General features: G+C 36.1%; 1 protein-coding gene across 9 annotated transcripts in view; it reads right to left on the reverse strand.

The window, feature by feature from the left end:
- Window positions 1–27,220, reverse strand: part of LOC145978876 (uncharacterized) — a 164,433-nt gene that overhangs the window by 13,373 nt on the left and 123,840 nt on the right. For all 9 annotated transcript variants that reach the window (XM_083111783.1, XM_083111784.1, XM_083111786.1 and 6 more), the window contains 13 exons: window positions 26,953–26,973; window positions 26,542–26,559; window positions 25,655–25,672; window positions 23,095–23,202; window positions 20,276–20,311; window positions 19,202–19,318; window positions 17,694–17,717; window positions 16,048–16,173; window positions 15,022–15,045; window positions 14,259–14,276; window positions 11,236–11,259; window positions 4,155–4,265; window positions 2,723–2,740 (listed from right to left, as the gene is read on the reverse strand). In XM_083111783.1, the coding sequence (XP_082967909.1) occupies window positions 2,723–2,740; window positions 4,155–4,265; window positions 11,236–11,259; window positions 14,259–14,276; window positions 15,022–15,045; window positions 16,048–16,173; window positions 17,694–17,717; window positions 19,202–19,318; window positions 20,276–20,311; window positions 23,095–23,202; window positions 25,655–25,672; window positions 26,542–26,559; window positions 26,953–26,973 (663 nt within the window). The remainder of the gene's footprint in view (window positions 1–2,722; window positions 2,741–4,154; window positions 4,266–11,235; window positions 11,260–14,258; window positions 14,277–15,021; window positions 15,046–16,047; window positions 16,174–17,693; window positions 17,718–19,201; window positions 19,319–20,275; window positions 20,312–23,094; window positions 23,203–25,654; window positions 25,673–26,541; window positions 26,560–26,952; window positions 26,974–27,220) is intronic.

The raw sequence follows: 27,220 nt of genomic DNA on the forward strand, positions 1-27,220 counted from the left end.
GTAAATTATGTAAAAATTTAACTAAAAAAGGACTTCCCGCAAAATGAAGCTAAGTAAAACAATTTATAAATAGACTCTGCCGCAAATAAACATTCCATATTAATAAGGTAAAATGTAAAGTTCCCCTTGCATACAGCACCATGCTATGATGGCACATTTAGGAGATTTGGGGTTGTGCTCCACCACATATTCTCGATCCAGGCCAATTTGAAGACGATGTGATCAGCACTACGCTCCGGTTGCCTTTACCTTCCACGGTTACCCCCAGGTAAGCATTTATTTGAGGCTGGGTGGGCCCCACAGTCGGTTTATGCAGCGAGAAGGCCGGTAAAATTTCTATCTCAAAACACCCACACCAGGAATCGAACCAGTGTCCCCCACATGGAAGTCAGACACCCTACTAGACCACCCCTGCTCTAACTCCATATTGCAAAAAAAAAAAAAAAATTCAGGAATCGTCAAAGCATCAATAACGGATTGTTTGATGGCCAAGAACGCACATATACTAATAATAGCACGAAAACTGGTTCCTATAAAAAATGAAAAGAAACGTTAATTTAGAAATACAGTCCATATATAGACGCTCCGCAAAATGACCCATTCTTAGAGAGTCTATATATAGCTCCAACGCAGTTAATGGGGTAATTAGTGAAATTTTGTATTACGAAACAACTCTATACCTTACTGTGTCTGAATTCAAGCATTGCTGCGAAACTGCTAGTGCTTATGTAACGAAATAATTTGTATTACGTTGGTGCATTGTATGCAATCAGTGGCGCAGGAGTGTTTTTTTTATTTGGTGGATTGCAACGTTAAACTTTCAATAATATCGTCTCCCCCGGACATCGTTCCTAGCTAGAGGCGTAGAGAATGGGTTCGGTTCCAGCCTCCAGCTTTGCTCGCACCCAGAGGCATCAACTTTCAAGAACATTGGATCGGCTCATTCGCTTCAGTTATAACTTCACAAAGAAATATCATATCTCCTCCCTTCTCTGTATCATGATATACAAGCACAGCAACAATACATCGTCATTTCTTGTAAATCTGTTATTTACTGCACCACGAATCACGATAACAAATAATACGACAAGTTTATTGGACCCCACAAGCCTATATAAGCTGGTGCCATTATTATCAAGGGATGCTAAAGACCGTATCGGAAGAGTGGTTTGTTATGAAAATGGCCAAAGTTTCATTCCACACATTTAACAATCCACAAGTATGAATGAAAGGTATTTTAGAGATCGGAAAGGCAATTTGACCGTTCACTCACCTTGCTCTAGCTTTGGTTCCACTACATCGGCTGCAGGTTGATATCGTTCACTACTCAATCACTACCGATGAAAGAGCGATAAAAGGGGAGACCTGAGACGTTCAACTTTGCCTTTTATACTCGGAGTAGCGTGAATCCCGAGTCAGTGCAACTTGCTGTCAAGGTTGAGCTGACGTGTATCGGCTCTGAGCAAGGATCGTGGTTTACGTCACTCTTGCCCTACCGTTTACAATATACAGTATATATTCTGGAAAAGCCACATAAGTCACAAACTGCCATTTTCTGTTGCTTCTATCCAAGTCACACTGAATTAATTAAAGAAAATATTATAAGTGTCATTTTATAGTGGGAATGTGTAAAGATCCTAAACAGTGATGATTCATCATGTACAGTCAACGGCAAAGATAATGGTAAGCAAATTGTCCAACGCTATTTTCATTATTCTCTGCTAATTCACGTCTTTATTTCAATTCATTGTCATCACACTGTGTAATTCAGACCGAATGAAAATGGTGGTGGACAATTCACCTATTGTTTCTTACGCCGTTGGGTGTACATTATGTTTGTGATGTTTGCTATTAAAGGAATAAACATAAAGAAAACTGTCTGCTGAAAAATTGTTCATTTTCACTTAGTGCTTTCTTCCAGAACAGCCATTTCGGTGTTAAAATGGCCACAGAGTTCTACATTTTTAAGGTAAAATTTGCGTAATTTCGTACTGCCAATATAAAAATCAATATTCACAGAATAGTTTTAAATTTTCTATTATACAAAATATGGCGATTTTCAAGATAATTTTTAACAGGTTTTAAATGCAAATACAATTTCGTAACAGACAAAGTTTCAAGTTTCATTCCATCGTTTTCACTCAAAAACGTTTTCTTAGAGCAGAAATCAAGTGGGGTAACTAGTATCACACATTAAGATCACGGTGGCCTCAATTCTTTTTAATAGGGAGATAATTTAGTCAAAATATACTTCTTTTCCGTTTAGCTACTAAAAATTAATTCTTCTTAAACTGCGGTATTTTTGGTCAATTTTTTTAGTGGTGTACAAGGGGTACAATTGGGATTGAGGGTTTTAGAGAACTAGTGTATCCTCTTCCAAAAACTTGGAGGCTACAATGTACCTGTGGCATTGCATATAATACCTTCATTCTGTAAGACTTGCCAATAGGACACTATTAGAAAATTATCTAAAATTATAGATATCTCCGAAAAGAAGGTGAAATTTGTTACATAAAATAAATTTCGAGAATGAAACACTATAAAAACAATATTAGAAGCTGGGTGAGTTCCAGAGCCACTTTATTGTAGGAAACATTTACACCTGAAGTCACCCATCTCGGGAATCGAACCCAGGTCTCCAACTTGTCTTACCGACTGAACCACCGGGTAGAATCTACATGTATTATACTTCATAAGCTGAATATCATAAAAACACACATACCTGATCTTGAAGATGGAACTGGATAAAGAAAAAATGAATCATTTACAACTTTGTCACCAAATCACATATTTCAATTGTAAGGTGTCACATTTGTTTTGTGTATGTCCTGATCTTCCGTCTTCATGAGTATTTTCAGAAATTATTACGTGGCTTAACTCTTCTTTATAATATTTATAGATTGGAAGGAATTCTTATGTTTTAAGGAAACCGGAAATCTTATCTGGATCAACGAAGAAAAGAAAGTTGCAATTAATTAACCTAACAGCTGTCAAGTATCAGAATATTTGCTACGATTTTCGTAACCTCATTCGGTAAGTATTGTAACGCCTGTGTGAAGCTTCTTATGGAAGGAAAATTTGTAAACATTTCTAGTGTCGAAGACATTCACAAGAGAAATATGCAAGAAATGACGACCAGAATGTATTTATTTATCGAAGCATACTTTCTTAAGGCGTGTATGTTTTTCAATTATTTTTGGGGGGGGGCAGGAGAAATGTTTAGTGGGTCGGTTCCCACCTGCGTCCATGCATGCAGCCTTCCGTGGCGTCCCCTCACCAATTTGGCGACTCCCTCCTCTGATTAGGTCGAACATGCCAACCTACGTGGCGGAGTGGTTAGGACAGTGAGGTAAGACGCCAGGTGTCCTGGGTTGGAATCCCGGCCTGGACATGGGTGTTCTTTTTATCATCCTCGTCGTTGTGATTAGCGAAAAGCGAAGATAAATCGTCGTATGAAAACAGAGGAACGTGACTCCAAACATGTGTTTCTGGTTTGGTTTAAAAAAAACTCCTGTGAAGAGCTCTATTTGGAGTCAGATGGACATAGCTTCACTTCTAATCCTTGGAAGTAAGGTGGAGTCACGCATATCCAATTTACTGACTTACATATTCCTAAGAGTACATAATTTCCACTCTCCCGAAAATTTGATAAATTGGAGTTACATCCCTCTGGTTCCCATGCGACGAAATATAGATTGAGTCGAATTATATCATCCTTACCTACATTTTTCTAAATAACTGAGAAAGAAAAATTCCTAGACCCCATAAGGCATACACAGCAGAAAGCACTTATATTAATTTTACAACACATAGAATAGCTAATTCAAAACTCGAGATTTTCTATTGATAATTCGAAAAATAAAAGAAGATTATGTAGAACGGTATTTTTTATTTTACATCAATATTAGGGCTGACCCGATACCAATGCCAATGTATCGGTATAGGAAAGTATCGGTTGCAACACTTTTCCGGCATTTTGACCTTTCACAGACTTCGCAAAAAATAATGAGAATCATTTTGCCCAAGGTCTCCCCTACATAAAGCATTCGTCAGTAAAAAGGTTTACCTAATTCCTGAGCATTGCAAATTACATGAACACTGGTGTTAATTTTACAGTAAATAACATTACACGTAGGGAATTACAAGGTACTTACAACAGTCATCGTAACATTCGTCTTCCGTGAGTAACCCTGCCCTTTTGCAGTCCCCCGAAGCACTGTACACATGCACGCACTTTCCCCGTACGCATTTGTAGCACTTGAAATCTGCGGAGAAAAGGAAAATCGTCCATGAATGTGATTCACTATCGCTCTCTCCACGAAAATAGTTCAGTCAAGGTCAGAGCTTCCCTTTGCCTCCTCCACACCCCTGGCCCACTAGGGTTGCCACACTACTTCTAAGCTGCGCAGTCGACACATTCCGCGTCCTACGTATGCGGTTTATTTCGTCTTCGCTGGTGTATTATGTGAGGATTATTCGTTGCTTATCGGCAACACTGTAAGTGGGCGGCGTGACCTTGACTGGACTACTTTCATGGCATTAGCTTTAGTGTCGTAAGCAAGATTCATACAAATAGAGATTGGGCCAATCGCTTGTTGCCTCGTGATGACGAAACGACGGTAAAGGGGTGAATTTAACCATTGAAATGAAATCCAAATCTATGTGCTAGTGTTGCAATATGCAGATAGGGAACAATGTGAGAAACTGATCACGCGAAAGTGATTACACTAAAGCGCAATTCCTGATGTGAGATGCTTTCTTCTTTATAAGCAATAAACCCATGTAAAGTTTATGTTAAGGCTTTAAATAAATTTGACGGGTAGCTACGTATTGTATACATAACGCAGGATAATAACATTTTACCGATGTTTTAAAAGAGGAAAGAGGAACATAACTTAAGAGTATTTTAAAATAAGACCATTAGAAAAATATTTGGACCTAAAAGGGATGAGGGGACAGGTGAGTGGAGAAGGTTACATAATTTAGAACTACATAATTTTTATTCATCTTCAGATCTTATTAGAATCCTTAAATCAAGAAGACTTAGGTGGGCAAGCTATGTGGCACGAATGGGAGAGGAAAGAAGAGTTTACAGGATTCTTGTTGGGAAAGCTGATGGTAAAAGACCAGTAGGAAGGCCAAGACGAAGATGGAGGGATAAGGTTGAAACGGACCTAAAGGAAATCGGTAAGGATGGAAAAGACTGGGTAGATCTTGCTCATGGTAGGAAGAAATGGAAGGCTTGTATTGCTGCAGCCCATCTCGGGTGAGTAGAATCAGGTGGAGTGGGGCCTGCAGTCGGTAGGTGAGCCCTGTTCCGCCATGGTTTATTAGTATTAGTAGCAGAGTTAGAAGAAAGTCTATGGTTAATAAGTGAAATAAGACGAATGATCATTCAAGCTGACTCGTTGCAGTGGCGTGCCGAAGGAGGATTAGTGGGGTCATAACCTTCCATATTTGACCCAATAATCCTAATAAAAAATAACGTCAATGTCAGGAAACGATGGCAAAATAATGCTGACTACTGAACAAATTATTCGAAAATTCTTGGCACGCCACTGACTAGTTGTTCCATCATTTATTTGCTGTTTATCAAATAGATATGTGAAGACTTTATATTATGTACCAGAAACATAAATAAAATTACCAGCACAAAGTAAATTTAAATGTAATTCACAGTTACTATTGAAGTAACAGGAACTGTCACTGAGATATTTTTTAAAAAAATCAGTAACTATACCTGTTACTGTCATTACTTTTAAAAAGTAGCTTTGGGAACACTACAATGAATATCATTAATTACAACTATAATTGATCAAATTTGACAGAGTAACCGTGATTCTTATCAATCGGTGAGTGACGTTTCATCGTTTATTTATATATTTATTTATTTAAGGCTGTGGTTCTTTTCTTCCACTTGACCATGTTTACACAATTTTTGAATGTGGAAGTTACGATATAATAATGTCAATGGAGTAAAAAAATTACATATCAGAATAGGAATCTAACCTATATACAGGCACACATACACATACACGTCCTTACATATGCACACACACGCATGTACAAGCAAATATATAACATTACGCTTAAACATAGTTCAAATGGTATACATGAACACTTCATCTTAAATACAAGGTTCGTCCATAAAAAGAAAACGAACTTTTTTCTTCTTTTAGGATAGAAACCAAAAGAAGTACCTTCAAATTACTTTATCACCTTCAAAGCAATCACCAGAGGAGGCAATACACTTTGACCAGCGTTTGAACAGGTCTTGGAAACACTGTTGATAGTCGTTGACAGTAAGTGTTCGCAAAATACGAGTAACATTTAATGTCCGCGACGTCGTGAAATCTTCGCCCTTTCGTAGCCATCTTAAGCTTGGGAAAAGGAAACTATAAGCAGGCGATAAGTCCGGAGAATATGGAGGGTGATTGGTTACTGAATACTTAGCATTGTATTGTTGTACAGACAATGCGGTATGAGGCTTAGCATTGTCGTGTTGGAGAAACCATTGGCCAGAATGACAGAGGTCCTTCCTAACCCGCTTCATCCTGTTTCTTAGTCGACCAACCACTTCCTTGTAATACCACTGATCGGTTGTTTGGTTTTCAGGGACAAATTCATGGTGGATCAGTCCTTGGGAACTTTCTCCACATTGTCGTCATTCCTTGACGTTGAAGGGTGTCCTGATCTTGGTTCATCCTCAACGCTTTCGCGTCCACCTTTGAACGATTATACCAGTCATGCACCTGGGTTCTTGATAATGCTCCATCACCATACATTGTCCGTGTCATCTGCAATACCTTGTGGGAACAAAAGTCTTGTATCAAGTACGGTAACGAGTATCGTGTGAGGTGAAAACTAGCATATGAACAAGTACCACGCAGCTAGACCAAGTGAAACTGGAAAAACCAAGTTCTCGCGCGCGAAGCAGAATAAAAAAATGAAATACGAGGAGTGTTTGTAAGAGTGAAGGATTACTGAGGGATTAAGACCCAGGACTTGGAAACGAAGCTAATTTGTTGAGTGATTATTGTGGTGTAATGTTGCCTATTGTTCTTTTAATTACATTATTACGTTCGTGCTGCACTGCAAGCATTGCCATATTATTTAAGTGTAATTTACATAGGCACTACATGTTTACGTTCCCAACTACCAAAAGATCTTTACCATGACTTTTCCTACCCGAGTATTGTAAAACATAGTTAGCAGCTTGAAAACAAGAAGAAATAATATAAGTAAATCTCCGTGTTGATGTGATGTTCATGAGTAAACATATTATGTACAGAAGAAACATCGTCGTATCTCGAATCGATTGATTGATTGATTTGATTCATTTTCGTTCGCTTTTCTGGCACTTTTGCCAGATGCCATGATGAAATTGATGAACGGGCACTTATAAAGAAAACCCACGCCTAGGTTGGGATTCGAATCCGTGCAAGCACTCCGCATATCAACTCTAATCATACAAAAACAAACAAGGAATACTGTTCATTTAAGATGCCAAGTTTATTGTGAATAATTAACGCCAAAAAGTGCACCTTTGAAGAAAAAAATTAATTACACTCACTAACTAACTAACTAACTAACTACCTCTCTAGCTTTCTTAAACCCGAAGGTTCATGGCTGCAGCAACACAGGCCTTCCATCTTTCCTTATCTTGAGCAAGTTCTATATACTCTTTTCCATTATTACCGATTTCCCTTAGGTCCATCTCAACGTTGTCCCTCCATCTTTAATTACGCCCACAATTTGCTAAACAATCCCCTCTGTATATAAATTACCATTTGACACGACATTGATACCATGTAGTATAGAACCGCTGGCATTCACCATTTTGAGTGCAGCGATAACAGTTAGTACCTGAAACCAAGACCAGAAGCATTTTTTACATGCAGTGCTGCATGTGTTTCATTCTTCATGAATTTCATCTCTGATTCTCATGGACCCTTTCAATTTAAGGAAGTCGTTTTCTACGACATAAAATGCATTTTTTCACCTGCAAAAATCAAATGCATAATAAATATAGCCTAGTATCCATACACATTTCTTTTTATTTCTGTTTTTGAAAAAAATCACCTTTCCTTACTTAAACTTCTCAATTTTTGCCTGATCATACGAGGCTAGATCTCCTGCTGGATTTTTTAGTTGGACTTGGTCTAGTTGCGTGGTATTGGCTCACCAGCTAGTTTCCTCCTCACACGATACTCGTTACCGTACTTGTTGGTAGACTTTTGTTCCCAGAAGGCATTGCGCATAACAGACAAGCTAAGACGATGGAAGACTGACTTTGGGAAGAGCGTCGTACGAGAACAGACATTTTTGTTATTATTAAAAATGAAAAATAAAAGAATTAAAAGAAAAACATTTTCTAGAAAGAAAAATATGGTAATCAAGATATACTCAACAAGCTTCCTATTGAACTCGGGCATTCATGCATGAGATTCGCAAGATTCGTTGAGAAAAAATATTGTATTAAACTAAAGACGTTAAACATGAATAGGCGTGCGCAGACCCTCTGATTAGGTGGAGGCCAAAGCCAGTGAAACTTCATTTCATCTCACGGTTTTAGTTGTATTGTATATTGCAATGATGGGTTTGTATATAAATATGTATGTATGTATGTGTATATATATATACACTATATTAAATGCAGCAACATAGAGGCAACATAACTGAGGAATAAAGCTTGACGAATAAATCGACTTCAAAATATTTCATTTTCGTTATCAGTATAATATCGTTTCATAATTGTGATAAGATTCGTCTACATTACATGGACGTCTAAATTTTGGCGGGGGGTGGACAAAGATGGCCACACCTCCCTCTTAGAATACAAATGTCAACCTAAAGGTATATAATTCACACGTATTATTTGATTTCAGTCACAGTAATTTACACAGTGATTGAAGTGAAAAATATTTCCGGGGGGATGGTTGGTTGAGACTTGGGGTTAGCTGGGGAACTGCTTCTATAATTTTACATTTTTACAATGAGACAATGGGGGGGATACTTTGCGAAAATTTTGCTAGCTGATGGATACCATGCCTTCGCACCCCCCCCCCCCCACTTAGAGCACTGAATTTCCATTAATTATTATAATAGGGATGAAGGAATGCTATAATCTCAAATTCAAGTGGTGTTTTTTGAGGAAGGAACACTACTATCATGTGATATGCTCCATGGAAAAATAACTTGCTTCCCTGTAAATCTGCAACGTCCATGATTTGGGGTGGCAATTGCCTCCCCCCCTTGTCCACCTGTGCGCACGCCTATGTAAACATGTAATACACTGGTTATAATATAATAATAAGGATTTTCGTTATCGGCTATATTTTTTCAGTTGGAATGTGCGGTTCAAGGACATCCACCCAGCTCCGCGCTTCCCTCTTCCTTACTCCCACTCCTATGCATTCCCCGTCCAGCACCCAATGAACAGGCAGACAAAGCAACAACTTGTGATCGTTCGGAGGGGAACAGACGACTGCGTGGGGAGACGATGCCGTGACCTTGAAGCGCAGTTTGGAAGTGAAAGCAGTATAATCACATTTGCCGTGTACAAATCTCATCGCTTTGGATAAATTCTTAAATATTAACGAACACGAATGAACCTCATCTCTGTTCATCGAGCATCGAACAAAGACAACCATCACTCGAAAACCACATACCAAAAAAAGCTCTTTTCCTTGCCAAACACACAGATTATCTCACATGGACAAACTTTCGCTCTGATTGACTGTTACCGCAGATTCTATGAGAGAAGCCAGTTGCAATTAGAACACGGTCTAGTCGTCAAAATCAGTCTACCAGCTATCATTTCCATCCAGTCCAGCACCAACTAGGGCGTTCCTACTCGAAATCCAGTTCCGTGTGTTTCGACCTTTAAGAGTTGTTAAGCAACAAATTTGTACTAACAACAGTCAAATTAATCTAACAAGCGCGTGGATCTTTTAGTTTGATCTTAGTGAGTCATAACTGTGTCATACAATTATTTGAATTCATTTACTCTAAATTGTACTGTTTGTATTATATTGTTAATCTCATGGCACTCTTTCAAATGAGACAACAGAAACGCATGACGTATATATTTCGGAGATAAAGCATCACTTGTTCATCAATCGTTAATAAATAGATATAAATAATATTAAACGAATTGTACAGTCACGGACACCATGAATCAGTATGTGACACTACCACATACAGAAAATTATAGGGTTAGCTGGTGCAGAATGTACTTGTATATATCAGCTACATCCTCAAGCAAACTCTAAATGCATCAAATTAGAAATATGCACAAATACACATCATAAATGGCAATATTATTACTATTATGTTGTTCCCTACAAGATAAGTCAAGAATATGGTACTTAACCCTCTTGAAAGTACTTCACAATTAGACCGATTTCATATAAAAAAATATTTTAATGAGGACTGTAATGAGATGAGTAGAACATAATACGTATTAAATAGCAACTGTATTCTGTATTATTTGTTAGATTGGGTTGATTTTGACCAGGATATGGGTAGGTTGGAAGAGTTATTCCTATGGTGATAAATTTTCGAGCTTAGGGATGCATGAGGATTAGTTCGTTATACTTACATCATATTAACTTTAAAAGACTTTGTAAATTTCTTTGGCAATAGAATAAAAGTGACAGCAAAGAGAAAAGCCAACTAATGACCCGAATAATGAATCAGTGAATCGCAGAAGTAGATATAATAAATACAATATATTAATTTGAAATTGCTACAACTTGCAGCTCCCCAACCTTTAGTGATTCGGTACTTTTGCCTCAGATAAGTTGTGGCCAGTGGCTTATGCATAAAGTTGGCAGTTTAGATTGATTGATTGATTTCATTTATCTTACCATTAATGCTACTTTTTGGCTAATCGCGAAGATTAGGAGTGACGATATAATTAAACTGATGAAGGGACACTCACAAAGAATAACCATGCCCAGGCCGGGATGCGAACCCAGGACCGCGGGCGTCGTAGCCCGCTATGCTAACCACTCCGCCACTGAGGCCGGCACATAACAGTATAAAAAATGCCGGAAACATGAGAGTAACAAGAAGGGGAGAGAAAACCATTACTAGTGGTTCAGAACAACTAACTGGATGGCTAACCAACAGCTTGCTATGTTCCCAATATTAAAGAATGGACCTCTTGTCTCTAGTATTCAATGTCCGGTGTCGCAAATGAATGTTACTACCAACTTGAGTTTCACTTACCGTTACTAGATCCTTCGATTGAGGCTTAAAGAAGAAAAAATACTTATTATTTGTAAGTCCCAGTACAAATTTCAGAGATTTTTCCAAGGGTGGTTAAATTACTAAAATCAACTGATTATTTTTTTATAAAATAATGATTAATTAAACGTCTACTGGTAAACTATTAAGTTAAGACGAAATGGATAAGTAGAAAGTGATCAATAACTCCATAATGGCATTCTGACTTAGCACGTCGGAACTCCTTCCGTGCGGCGACGTTGAAGGGAAGTGCGTACAGAAAGAAATCAGAGATATATTGAAGCAACCGCAAATTCGTTTCATCGTAAATTATGTAAAAATATAACTATAAAAGGACTTCCCGCAAAATGAAGCTAAGGAAAACAATCTATAAATAGACTCTGCCGCAAATAAACATTCCATATTAATAAGGTAAAATGTAAAGTTCCTCTTGCATACAGCACCATGCTATGATGGCACATTTAGGAGATTTGGGGTAGTGCTCCACCACATATTCTCGATCCAGGCCAATTTGGAGACGATGTGATCAGCACTACGCTCCGGTTGCCTTTGCCCTCCAGGGTTGCCCCCAAGTACGCATTTATTTGAGGCTGGGTGAGCCCCAGAGTTGGTTTATGCAGCGACAAGGTCGGTAAAATTCCTATCTCAAAACACCCACCCCAGGAATCGAACCAGTATCTCCCGCATGGAAGCCAGACACACTACCGACTAGACCATCCCTGCTCTAACTCCATATTGCAAAAAAAATATTTTTCAGGAATCGTCAAAGCATCAATAACGGATTGTTTGATGGCCAATAACACACATAGACTAATAATAGCACGAAAAGTGGTGCCTATAAAAATGAAAAGAAACGTTAATTTTGAAATATCGTCTATATATAGACGCTCCGCAAAATGACCCATTCTTAGAGAGTCTATATATAGCTCCAACGCAGTTAATGGGGTAATTAGTGAAATTTTGTATTACGAAACAACTCTATACCTTACTGTGTCTGAATTCAAGCATTGCTGCGAAACTGCTAGTGCTTATGTAACGAAATAATTTGTATTACGTTGGTGCATTGTATGCAATCAGTGGCGCAGGAGTGTTTTTTTCATTTGGGGGATTGCAACGTTAAACCTTCAATAATATTGTCTCCCCTCGACATCGTTGCTAGCTAGAGGCGTAGAGAATTGGTTCCGTTCCAGCCTCCAGCCTTGCTCGCACCCAGAGGCATCAACTTTAAAAAAAACATTGGATCGGCTCAATCGCTTGAGTTGTAACTTCACAAAGAAATCTCATATCTCCTCCCTTCTCTGTATCATGATATACAAGCACAGCAACAATACATCTTCATTTCTTGTAAATCTGTTATTTACTGCACCACGAATCACGATAACAAATAATACGACAAATTTATTGGACCCCACAAGCCCATATAAGCTGGTGCCATTATTATCAAGGGATGCTAAAGACCGTATCGGAAGAGTGGTTTGTTATGAAAATGGCCAAAGTTTCATTCCGCACATTTAACAATCCACAAGTATGAATGAAAGGTATTTTAGAGATCGGAAAGGCAATTTGACCGTTCACTCACCTTGCTCTAGCTTTGGTTCCACTACATCGGCTGCAGGTTGATATCGTTCACTACTCAATCACTACCGATGAAAGAGCGATAAAAGGGGAGACCTGAGACGTTCAACTTTGCCTTTTATACTCGGAGTAGCGTGAATCCCGAGTCAGTGCAACTTGCTGTCAAGGTTGAGCTGACGTGTATCGGCTCTGAGCAAGGATCGTGGTTTACGTCACTCTTGCCCTACCGTTTACAATATACAGTATATATTCTGGAAAAGCCACATAAGTCACAAACTGCCATTTTCTGTTGCTTCTATGCAAGGCACACTGAATCAATTAAAGAAAATATTATAAGTGTCATTTTATAGTGGGAATGTGTAAAGATCCTAAACAGTGATGATTCATCATGTACAGTCGACGGCAAAGATAATGGTAAGCAAATTGTCCACCGCTATTTTCATTATTCTCTGCTAATTCACGTCTTTATTTCAATTCATTGTCATCACACTGTGTAATTCAGACCGAATGAAAATGGTGGTGGACAATTGACCTATTGTTTCTTTCGCCGTTGGGTGTACATTATATTTGTGATGTTTGCTATTAAAGGAATAAACATTAAAAAAAACTGTCTGCTGAAAAATTGTTCATTTTCACTTAGTGCTTTCTTCCAGAACAGCCTATAAACACGTGCCATTTCGGTGTTAAAATGGCCACAGAGTTATATATTTTTAAAGTAAAATTTGCGTAATTTCGTACTGCCAATATAAAAATCAATATTCACAGAATAGTTTTAAATTTTCTATTATACAAAATATGGCGACTTTCAAGATAATTTTTAACAGGTTTTAAATGCAAATACAATTTCGTTACAGACAAAGTTTCAGGTTTCATTCCATCGTTTTCACTCAAAAACGTTTTCTTAGAGCAGAAATCAAGTGGGGTAACTAGTATCTCACATTAAGTTCACGGTGGCCTCAATTCTTTTGGATAGAGAGATAATTTAGACAAAATATACTGCTTTTCCGTTTAGCTACTAAAAATTAATTTTTGTACAAGTGGTACAATTGGGATTGAGCGATTTAGAGAACTAGTGTATCATCTTCCAAAAACTTGGGGGCTACAATGTACCTGTGCCACTGCATATAATCCCTTCATTCTGTAAGACTTGCCAATAGGACACTATTAGAAAATTATCTAAAATTATAGATATCTCCGAAAAGAAGGTGAAATTTGTTACATAAAATATATTTCGAGAATGAAACACTATAAACACAATATTAGAGGCTGGGTGAGTTCCAGAGCCACTTTATTGTCGGAAACATTTACACCTGGAGTCACCCATCTCGGGAATCGAACCCCGGTCTCCAACTTGTCTTACTGACTGAACCACCGGGTAGAATCTACATGTATTATACTTCATAAGCTGAATATCATAAAAACACACATACCTGATCTTGAAGATGGAGCTGGATAAAGAAAAAATGAATCATCAACTTTGTCATCAAATCACATATTTCAATTGTAAGGTGTCACATTTGTCTTGTGTGTGTCCTGATCTTCCGTCTTCATGAGTATTTTCAGAAATTATTACGTGGCTTAACTCTTCTTTATAATATTTATAGATAAATCTCTATGAAGAAAATTTAATATATGCATGAATGCAGAAAATATTGTTTTACCCTTAACATGGAATTTCATACAAGAATATTATAAAACATAGGAAAATAGGAAAAAAATAAGAGAAAATATAAACGTCTTGGTGTCGACACCATATAAAATGTCTGGAATTCGACTGACAACCTTCTGGCGATGTGGTGGTGGTATTTCGTCAGGTAAATATTCAGTGTGGGGCAGAGTTGACGTTCAGAATGAATGGTTAATGAAATTTCACTGTTGAAAAACTCTTTATTCAAAATATATATTGGAGAGGATGATTATAGGGCAACGAAGTTACCATTACGTCATCCTGGAGGCATTACGTACATTAGTAAATTTAGTCAAGGATGAAGACGGTTTGTTGCGTTTCTAAATGTCCCATATTACGATCAATGTCATCTTCATCTCGACATTAACCCACGAAGGTAAAATAAGCGATGTGAAATAACAAAAGTATGAAATGAAGCAAGACAATATGATCTTATTAAAGTAATAATTATTTTAAAATATATATCAGTGTGTTAAGTCGTTATAAAACACCTGAAATTTACTTACCAGTCTTGCCTGCACCTCCTACCACTGGAAAACAACATAATGTACATCGTTTATACTAGGATGTTTACTAATTTATCTGGTTAATTTGTCGTACACACCAATAGTAAGTAATCCACAGAACGTTTTGTATGGGAGGTCAGGCAATTAACATAAAATTGATTTTTTTTAATGTTAAAGATGATTAACATTATTATAAACTAATCATAACTAAATAATTTAGGTTTGGTTCTGCTAGAATGTCAATTGAATGAAGTTTATTTCTGTTGTTGACTATCAACTCAATACGTTTAGGTATTACTTTATTTGTAATTTCAAAATAATAATGCAGATTTCCAGGGGAGGGCGATGTCTACATATACACCGTGTGAGAGGTCGTAAGGATATTATTGGAATTTTTGGAATATTTTCACAATATCAATTTTAAACGAAACATATATAAATTTAATCTTTCATAAAGTGTTTGTATGTTTGTTGCTTTTCTGTCAATTTAGGTTAATCGCATCGATGAGGATGGGATGAACCCGGGAACTTTGGTGACGAAATCAAAAGTGAAATCACGTAACAAGTTCGTCAACCTAGGAGATTAATTGTTCATATCGAAGTGGTGTGTCTCCACCATATTGATGCTTATACGTATTGTATTTCAACATGAACTTCACTTCAGAGCGATATTATATCGCTTAATTTACATGGGTAGTAAATATATTTCAAGAATACGAGAGAGTCTAAATGTGAATTAAAGTTTGTTTGTAACCGAAGAATGCTTCGCTTCGCGATGTTCAGTGAATGTAGACAACACCATACAAGGTCATGTGCCTCACTTCGTTCTTGCAGCCGACCGTGAAAGGTGAACGATGTAGTGAAAGAGCTGATTACAAGAAAATTTCTCACGAAAACAGGTTTCAAATCTTCGTAAATCTGTTCCAAATTGAAGAAACAGTAAGGTGAGGAAACAGCCAAATGTTTGTGAGTATGGTGCAATGGGAACTTACTTTAAGATGCAAAATCAACAAGCCTTATACTTACGGCATTTGTCTATACATTCATTGATGTTTCGAACGAGCTTATCTCCACTGCATTCTGACCCAGGGCCAAGTTTCTGCACACAGGTATTTTCTTCTTTACAATCATACCTCCAGCAAAAGGTATATTCTGGAAAATTGAAGTTAACATTTACGTAAATGGAGTTTCTTAATTTCGATTTACGTAATTTACAAGTATTGTTTAATAAAACACATTTTAAGGTGCACGCGTTAAATAAGATCATGTAGCAAGAAGCGAATAATTATTGAGTATACAGCTAGCTAAGCTTTTAGCATTACCTTTCTAAGATAAATAAAATTGCTGTTACTCAGTAAGCCACAATCATGTCTACATTCATAATTACTAAAACAAAACTACATTCGTCACATTTCCAATTAGCTCTCTAGGGTATAAAGCAAAAAAAAAAGTTACTAAACATCTTTGCAAACTATTTGCATAGCCACATGTATTGTAGTATGTAGTGTAGAAATAAATATATTTGTAACACTAAGAAGACGAGAAAGGTGAAAAAAATGTTGGCTGATTATTATTTCTTTATTTTGCAATATACGTGTGTTTTAACCCTGTAAAATATAATTTAAATGTGGGATCCAAGACATTATTTTTTTTGCGAGTTATTCTTTACTTAATACGATTATTTTGGGGTTTAAATCCACTTTATACACAGATAGGATAATCGGGACTGGACGTACAGTTTCAAGTGGAATGAGAAGTACTATACTCCTCCACGGGGTCTCAAACCCGGGGCCTCTAGATTACAAGGCGATTACGTTATGACTATGGCATCGGTGAGGCCTCTGTTTACTTATAATATAATACAAATAATTTAACAAAACATGGCATGAAATTCGTTTACGTTTTATTTTGTAGTGAGAACTACTCGAAAAATATTTAATTTTTGTTTCTAATCATGAATGCACGTAGGTCCAGTAATACATACGCAGGAATTACAAGAAAACATAACCCAGCACAATGACTCAGCTGAAATTACACAGAGTATCAATATTCTCACCAACTTTCATATCACACATTGGAAAGTGTAACTATTTCATGAGGCGTATTTGGATTACTCTATGAACTCTAGGCAGATCAAATCGATATAAGTAAAGACTACTTTAAAATATTAAACAACATGTTTTTAGGCAATATGAAAAGAAAATCTAGTAACGCTATTCTAGTACTTCTTGAGAGAAACGCGTGTGTATATGCCCTAGAATTAGAATAAAGAAATGCGTAACGACTAGAAGAAAGTAGGGGATTTAAGTAGTTCTTCCGTAGCACAAGTTTATCCAAGCCATGAATTACTACTATCTTCAAACTTCAAATACTCCCCATTCATTATTTGTAGCCAATACCAGTTTCATCTCTCAGGTTAATCTACGTAGAATCTTAGCATAAGCCTCAACAAATTGTTAGGCGCTTTCTAGAGATACTTAGATCTTAACATTTATATTACACAGGGAAGTTCTTTGAAATGTAATGTCTAGATTTGTTTTGATAGCTTCAGGAGAAAATATTGACATTGATCAGTAACATTTTAATTTTACACTTAAGTTGTTAATTTTAGCTACAAGTTGGAATAAGTACATTTATTATAATCTGTAATTGTAGAAAAATCCTCAACTTACCTGTTGCACCAGGTACTTGCATCGCTGCGAGAAAAACACAAATATTTTAATATCATCATAATTATTAGCATTCTATGGAGTGCATAACTGCACAGTATGTGATACATTAATAAACAATTAGATTCTTTGAACTGGGACATACAAAAATAAAAAAAATGGAGTGGTGACAATCAATACTTGTACTGGACACCAAAGAATATTTGTATAAACAAGAGACTGACGTGGAACATAGGAATATGCAGGTAGGTTCATAAAACGTAATCGGAAGTATTAAGCAGTTATTATGGACTGGTTAAGAGTGTCGTCACCAATGTTCCGGAAGTATATTTCCAAACAAACTTTTGAAAGCGAAGCCCCTATGTTTCGGCATTTCAAACTTATCTCAAAGGTGTGAGTTTTCTTACACTGACAGGAGTTAGGGAACAGAAATATGATGTGTATAGTACAGTGGGATCCATGAGTATTACCGTGCAAATTGTCCATCACCATGTTCGTGTACTTTATTTGACTCAATAGGAGCTTCAAGAATTAAAATAAAACTCAAAACAAGCTGTTGACAACTTCTGCACCATCATACATACAAATCCATCGCTTAAAAACACATCGGATGTAAGGTAAAAATTAATGAAAATAGTCATGGACAATTTGCACGGCAATACTCAAGGATCCCACTGTACATCAAGGTAAAGCGTTGATTGTGGATAATATCTGGATATTTTACTCATTCCTCACGGATAAGGGGGAAATAACGTAAAAAATCGGGTAGTGTTTCAAGAAACAAGTCAACACTTTACTACAGGAACATACATGTACCTAGTCTTTACACCGATATACTATACATGTTCGGAAGACTTCAATTTTTCATGCGTTTTCTCAAAAAAATGCCCGATTTTCTTACCTTATTTCTTAATTAACTCCTCATCTGCAAGTAAGTAATTACAAAAATGTCTGTATATTCCCCAGAATATGATCTTTACACTGATGTGCGATACACCTCACTATTTCGCTTGCAAACTACTGTCACTAAAACGAAATGTATCCTTCTCCTATACATTTTCAATGCTAAAGGATAGGAGAAAGTGGGTTGAAAGTTTTGTTTGGAAGCATACATCCGAGACATCGGCTGCTAGAGACGTCACCGCTTAAGCAGTTCATTTCGGTTACATGTATCAGGGGCTAGGTAAGCCTGCCCTTGCGTTGCCAAAATGAGCGGTGTTCCTCAGCACATCATGAAGTTGAAAGGAAGACCTTACACAGCGAAAATACAGACATAAAATTTATCGTTGTTGAATTTTTTGACAATGAAGGAAGGGAGGGGAGTTAAGATACTGCAACACGGGGACACTCACACGCAAACGACGGGAAAGCGAAAGCAGAAAACAAATGACGGTCTACCTTTCTTCGTGAGTTTCCCGGGGTTTTTCTCACCTTGGTTGAACTGTAAATGATCTCTTCGTACTTAATATTTCTAAATAACCATTTTAGTTCAATCTGAAGTACGCACTTACCACAGTGATCTTTACACTCGGCGAAGGTGTCGTGCATCTGGAGATCAGCGCAAGATGTGGTAGCAACAGGACCGAAGCGGCATTCCTTCTCGAAACATCTCCAGCAGAAAGAATAGCCTACAATTAAAGTCGATAAATTTTATAAGTGGTCGGATGGAAGAAAATGCAATGAAACAACTTGATAGTAAACAGTGATAAACCTTAATTTTACATATAATCTTCGTTTCTACCGCACCCTCCAGGTGTTGTGTCAAATGACCATGTGGGAGCAACGGAACATAGTTTGGAAAATGAAAAGAAAAAGGAACACCACAATGTATTTACCACTGTTAATCGTAGTCAAGAAATGTGAATGAAATTGATGATGCTTTAATAAAAATTGTAGTCACAATAAATTAATTTCATATGTTTAGAAAGAAGTTACATTCTTGAGTGGATACATATTAATATACATATTATTGGACTCATTAGTTGAAAAAATGAAACACAGATTAACTCACTTTATATAGAGAAACTTGACGGATTTAATGTTTTGTTACACACATTGCATTGTTATACACACTGCAAGTACTGTCAGTACTTCGTAAGTACTTCGTATGTCCATCTTTGGCTCTTTTTGAGCCCATTTTAATCGTTGTTTGTGTACAATTACTTTTTACTCTATTTTCTAAACTTCAAACCACATGATTTATGGAATTACGTGTTGCTCCGAAGATACAAAGAAAGAACACCCTTACAACAACCAGAATTAATATTATTTCCTTTGTTATAACTAAACAATAGCATAAAAACACGGTAAACAATGTACGAATTGTTCCAGACATTTTTACGGATATGCAAAGAATCGTGCTGCCTACTATTCTTGTGGGACACAGTAAAATAAAGGATTGTGGGAAACAAGATTTTATCGAAACAGACAAAGACTTTAATCCCATAAAAAGTTTTACAATCGTCAAATAATTGTATTTAGTTACAACTCTTTAAAAACAAGGAAATATGCTTCTTTTTTACAATGAGTCCAATAATTTGTCCAATACTGTAGTTAACTTATACATATATATATTCAGTACTTACCAGGTTCATCATCCTCCATGGGCAACTCATACTTTCCTGAAAATTTAATAAAATAAATACTTAATTTATTCAATATCTAAATATTCAAGCTAACACAATGGTGAAGATGAAGAAAATGGCTGAGTTCATAATATTTAAGACTGTAAGTTAGGTGAAAAAGTTGTTAGTGGTGTGGAATTTCTTGTAAACACATTTCATGGAAGAACATATTTTCTCAAGCAAAATTCCAATGGTAACTTTCTTGGTTCGCAAATAAGAGTTGCTTGATCATTACTTCAAAAATAATTCAATAGCGTGTGCTTGTCTATGCATAAACGTAACATGCAGCCCTGTATGGCTATGAAGAAGCTGTTGCTTCTTGTCTCTGGGCGGATCATCGCAATCCCGTGTCCCATACGATGAGGTTCGTTCTAAGGTTGCCTAGTGATAAACACTAACGTTATGTGTGGCCCTCCGTGGGTATCGGATTCGAATCCTGGCCCGGACATGGACTTTCTTTGTGAGTGGCGCTTCATCAATTTCATCATATCATCACTCATCCTCATGGGCGTCGCCAGAATTTTTTGTTTGGGGGGGCACCCCATTAATAAAAATTGATTAGTAGAAATAATAACAGTAAGTATTATTTTCATGGTGATAATTGTTATTTTACAATCATATATATTACAGACATGAAAATAAACCAATTTTATTTCAAATTTACAATATTAATATTACATTCCTTGGGGAGACTTTGCTACCCCATCCTCCAGATGAGTGAATATTCATTACAACTGTTTTTTTTATCTTTTTAAATTTCCATACAATTAGTGTATTGAAATACATAGTTATTCTATTTTGTTGTTAACTTTCAGACACGTCGTTCAAGAGAAAGCTTTAAACATAACCTGGTTCCTGTATTTTGCACTAAAATAAAACCAGACGGACGGCGCTTAAGCCGCCCCTGGTTTCGAGACTTTGCTTAGTATTGGTTGAAAATATCCAAAAAACATACTCCTGCATCTAGGAGAAGGGAATGAACCTTGCTTCTGAACACAAGCCAACCTGGGACGTTTTGCTAAACGAATAGACATGTTTCACAAGGACAGGCTGGGGTTTTGTAAAATTGAGTTTGAGACTGGATATCGTGTGGTGGTAGGGTTAATATTCCAAGGTACTAACGCGCGCTAGCCAGCCATTTCCGGGAAAGAGCTCTTTAGTTTAAGCGTTCCTCACGAGGCGAAAATGTTGTGTTCTTGCCAAGTTGTCGACCTCCATGGCGGACTGCTTAACACAGCGCGCTACGACGCCAGGGGTCCCGGATTCGAGTCCCGGGTAAGGCATGAGTCCAAATTAGAAAAACTGAAAATTGAGAATAACCGCGAAATTAAAATTTTGAGAATAAAGTGAAAAGAAGGTTGTCCGATGGTAGCGTATTAGTTTCATGTGCGAAAGGTTCTTGGTTCGATTCCTGTTCAACTAATTATTACATTTTATTTGATACTTTATTGAAATAAAGATGAAATAAAATGTTGTTAAATTATTTTAGAGAAAATACTTCTTTCAATGTTTTTAAGGTTATTAATGAACATTATTTTTCACGAGACTTTTCAAATTTTCACATCATTTTATAAACATTTGCTTATAAAATTATCCACTTGTTATATTCGACAAAATATTATGTGCAGCGCAAGGTATAAATTTTATTTTACGAGAAAATGATCAAGAAACAAAACACAAGAATTCTACTCACAACCAGTGCTTTTATTTACATTATTTGTGCAAGATCCAGAGTGGTAATTATCGTAAAAGCATAGAAAATTAATTCTCGACAATTAGCACAGAAAATAAAAAACGTATTTTTGAAATAAATAGTTGCTCGAATTAATAAAAAGAAAAAAGAATGTTAGCAACAATCGAACCCAGAACCTTCGAGACGTGAAACTTATGTTACCACCGGGCTACTTGGCAGTCGAACAATATCTTCGCCTCATGAGGCGCGCTTGGAAATCTTGGAAGCTTTGAAGCGCTTAGTAGTACCTTAGCATAGGGTACCTCTACACGAAGTCCCGTCCTAAACTCAATTTCGCAAGCCGTAGCCTCTTCTTGTCAGTTTTATAAAAGTTCTTGTGACGCGTTCAACTGAAAAGTTGGGACAACGAACTGACACAGCCGCACAGGTTTTCTTCAGCTCTCTATCTCACCACCGAAAGTTTAGTGTTTGTGTTCCGATCGTTGCATGGATGTTTGCTTAAGAGTGTGCATTCATCAATTTAATCTACTCATCGCTTATGCTCATCGTCGCCATTAACACAAAAATTGGGAGGCACAAAATAACTCACCTATTTAGGCTAATCACAAAGACGAGGAGGACAAAAAGCTGTTTTCTATAGTTATATAATCAGTGTCAGATATACTGTAAGCTTAAGTGTAACCCTACTTCCAATAATAGGCATAATAATAATAATAATAATACAAATATGATTAGAGGAGAAATGATGAATTGACACTAGAAATGAAACGCCCAATCGCAGGTCGTGGTTCGAACCTGGAGCTTTTGGAAGCGATCTTCTATGGCTGGCCTTTCCAATGTGTCCCCCACTCCTTTAGCGTCATGAATCCACGACAGATGAAAATTCCAGAACACAAAACAATTAGACAGATCCATCCGTATTTATATAAATTGCCTGTAACCAGGTATGAAACCAACTTCAGTGAATCCTGAAATTTGATTGAGAGTTAAAATTGATTTAGTGGGTCATTCGCCTGTAGTTTCCTTTATTCTCACTTCCTGTTTGCATGTATACGATTCTACAGTAAGAATAAACACAAATACTTACCACAGACTGTAAGACATGGAAGTATATCCTCGTGGAATTTCACTCCGTCACATGACGTCATGTCACGTTTCCAATGGCAAGCCAGGTCTTCTCCACACGTCCAACAGCCTGTCACGTTTCGAAATGAAACAGAGAGTTTAAAGTAATTTATCATATATTTGTATATCGTTTATTTAATTAAACATGTGTTACTTATACCGGTTCAAACTCAATACAAACGCGCCGCTTTCCATCTCAGACTTGCGATGAACCCTGGCCTATTTTCAAAGTGGCCCTTAACGTTGATTCTGTGTAATGTTTTACTGGCGGCAAAGTTTATTTATTACTATTGCATATTTATTACTAGATTTAGGTTTAGATTTATTTCATCCATGAATCACGTTTGCATTTTCATGCTGTGATATTGGACACGTTAGTCAAACATTACAATATACTAATTCAATGAAATAAAATAATGTAATATACAATGAAGTGATACCTTAGCCTATTACAGTTTTATGCTAGGAGGTGTGTACTCGTATTAGTTTTAATGTTTATACATAAGAATGTGAAACGATGAATTAACAATGTCTCAATATGAATATTCTGAACACCTGAACGTGTACAATCTCTAGAAAAAAATGTGTTTACAATAGCCAATGGAAATGGGAATGTGGAAGTAACTAGCGCCATCAAACAGTTGGACGGCAACTTCAAGATACACACCATAAGCAAGTAATAGGCTTGTGCGATTAAACCGCGGCCGACATGAAACTCATAAAGAGGTTTACTACATTTCATCAAAATACATTGTATATTGAATTATTTGCATTGCATTGCAATCTAGATCAGGAAGATACTCATCATGTTATATTTCAATGTCCGCTTTATAAAACTCAAAGGGAGATCTTATTCAAGAATTTAATAACAAATGGAATAGCTGTAACAATTGTATTTATCATTTTTAGATTTTTTATGATATTAATATTAAGATATGAAAATTGTAAATATTTAAAATATGTAACTTGATATAGTCACCAGATATAACAATTGTATTTATTATCAATTTTAGATTTTGCATGATATTGATGGTGATATATAATGTATATGAAAATTGTATACTATATTCAAATTTTCCAATTTGATGTAACAGTATCATGTTACATGCGCATGACGTATGTTTAGGACACTTGGTGTAGAGCTGGTATACGGCTAAAATCAATAAAGTATGAATGAATGAATGAATGCATTGCATTTTGTGCTTATATTGTATGATAATGAAACAAAAAATACACTAGACTGTCGCTAATCCGGCCATTCCTTGCACATATGGGTGCCGGATTCGCGGAAGTGCCGGATTATTGAGAGGGTCGGAAAGCCTCGGTTCAACTTATCTAAAATTTCGAGTTTCTGCTTGAGGTCAAGCGTAACGTGTTTCCTTTTAGAACCCATAGTATGTACTGAACTTTACTGTAAGAAAGTCACAATTTCAAATACTGTACGTATGTATAGCATTGTTTAACATTTTTAACTAACAACATTGTTGAACATGATAATTCATTGTTGTGCGCGTCATTTCTGCTTGAGTGACTACAGGCTGGATGTGGGCCGGACTACTGAGAGGGCGGACTATTGAGGGCCGGATTAGCGAGAGTCTAGTGTAATAATATTGCTCATTTTAAACATCGGGCAATAGTTTTTATTTCATTTTATATATAATTAGTACCCGTGAGGATTTTCAATTTACCTAAAGCCAAAAACTGTAAATGAGTGATTTTATTATGAAGAAACCACCTGACATCAGGAAATGCCTCGATTTCGTGTGTTCAGTTTCTTTACTTTTCTCTATCTGATCTGCATAGTGCATATATATCGTATTCGTTTAAAGGAAAAATCACCTCCTACTGGCGTCACGTCATTACATGAAAACAATCAATCTGGCTAATATTCTGCATAAGGGTGAAATGAGAGTTGACACCGTTATGAAGAAATTATGTCAGTGGCGTGCCCAAGGGGGGAGGAGTGGATTATAACCCATCTTTGGACCAGTATTCATTAAAAAAAAATAGAATGTCAAATGCAGGAAAGGATGACAAAGTGAGAGCTGACTACAAAAAGGAAAAACGTATACGTAACCTTCATCCTTTTTGAATACCTGGGCATACCACTCAATGATATTATCATCAGTCACTACTTGCGTTATATTATTACATAGAAATGATGTACACGAGTCTGTTGCAGGTTAAATACTTAGTAAACTAGTTAATGGCCATACGTGTTTCGTTCTATTTTCTTGCTAAAACTTTAAGAGTAATTTATTTTTGTCGGATTATAGCAACTAAATGTAACAACACAAACAAAAATATCGGCCTGAAAGCATAATCTATATTAATGTAGCTAACAAGCTGTACGTTCTTAAATAAATGATACAAGGACAATCATTATGTTTGGATGTGTACAATGCGCGGATGTAATTATGAAATATAGATTTAAAGCTTTACACGATTGGAAAGTTTGCAGAAATATATAAATTCCACTCAATAATTTTAATTGAGAAGATGCTAAATGGTAATGTGCGTACCTTCTGCATCGTCGTCTTCTGTCGTGGCCAAATTGAGAAATAGAAATAGAACATACGTATTAGAAAATATTAATTTAAAAATTTGGGCTATACATAAAAATATTGTTAATATAAGTTTATCCTATACTATAATTCAAGTTAAAATTGAATGAGCTAATATTAATGGAGGAATAACAAGCGTAAATGAAAAATAATTTTTGAAAAACGAGAACACTCCCAAATAGATTTTCAAGTTATGCTAGGAGTTTTTTGTATTATTTATTATTTATTGATCTTCCATAATATACAACGTGCTATTTAAATATCAAATCAGTATTCCATGTAGGACGTAACGTAATATATAGAGAAGGTATTACAATAAGTGCTTAAAAGAGCTACATTGGCAGGATGCATAAGGTACTCTACTCATGTTCTTGCCTCCTAAGGTTCTGGATTCGAATTCCAGCCAGGACATTGGACTTTTATTTGGTTTATTCCATCAATTACCATTCATTCTCATGGTTGCTATTAAAATAAAAAAGCTACAAAAAGCTAGTTAGGTGACCAAAATTACATTAAGAAATTAATGATAAAGAGTTGTAATTCAATAGTCGCTTTTCAAATACATTTATATGTGTAGGGGCTAATACGAAGTGTGTACATCAAAATTTATTAATGAAATGTTTCAGAGAGTGAGAATAAACATTTTCCAGCTTTATTTTGATATATTCTTCTCAAAATAGAAAACCAGATATTAGGAAACTCATTCTAAAGTTAATATGTGAATCAATACACGAAAGTTGGAATAAATATATATATTCCTATGTTTTATCAACAGTTCTAATTCTGTAATACTTTAATATTTCTTTAATATTTATTTTACTAGTATGTTTATGTGAAAAACTCACCGTCGTCTGGGTCATCATCTATAGATATTTAAGGGAAGTTGCATCAATATAACAGAAACAATGAACATTCAGAGATAGATGTACAAATCTAGTATAACGTAACAGTTGTATACATTTATTTGCAATTAGCAATGTGCTAAATTTACTTTTTCAACTACTAGAATGCAAATTTTGATATTTTTGGCGTGCCAGTAATGTTTTTCATTAAATTATATTTGAAAATTCGTATACTTTTCAGTTCTAATTTGCTTTGTTAATAATAATTTGATAAATTGTTAAATTAGGCATTTCAAATGATTGAATTATGTTGCAAAAAGATCGGAAACTATTTTTTTGCAACCTTTGTTCGCGCTTTCGGCAAATAATAAATACAATTTATTCAGAAAAAAAATATTTGTAAGTGTAACTGACCTTGTTCCGTGCTATCATCATCTGTAAAGAGTTTTCAAAAGTACATTTCTATATCGCAACAGACTACTGTTCAGTTGCATAATTCATACAGAATATGTTTTAGTTTATAATTCATAGTAATATAACAGCTATTATTTTAAGTTACAAGTGAGCACAGACAGAGTAATCGGGACTGGATGTACAGTTTAATGTGGAATCCAAACCTCTCCAACTGCCTACTTCAGGTATCGAACACACAATCTCTTGATGGAAAGTAGACGACGTTACC

The sequence above is a fragment of the Lepisma saccharinum genome, chromosome 25 (assembly GCF_977018435.1).
Source record: "Lepisma saccharinum chromosome 25, izLepSacc3.1, whole genome shotgun sequence".
In the NCBI taxonomy this organism is placed as follows: domain Eukaryota; kingdom Metazoa; phylum Arthropoda; class Insecta; order Zygentoma; family Lepismatidae; genus Lepisma; species Lepisma saccharinum.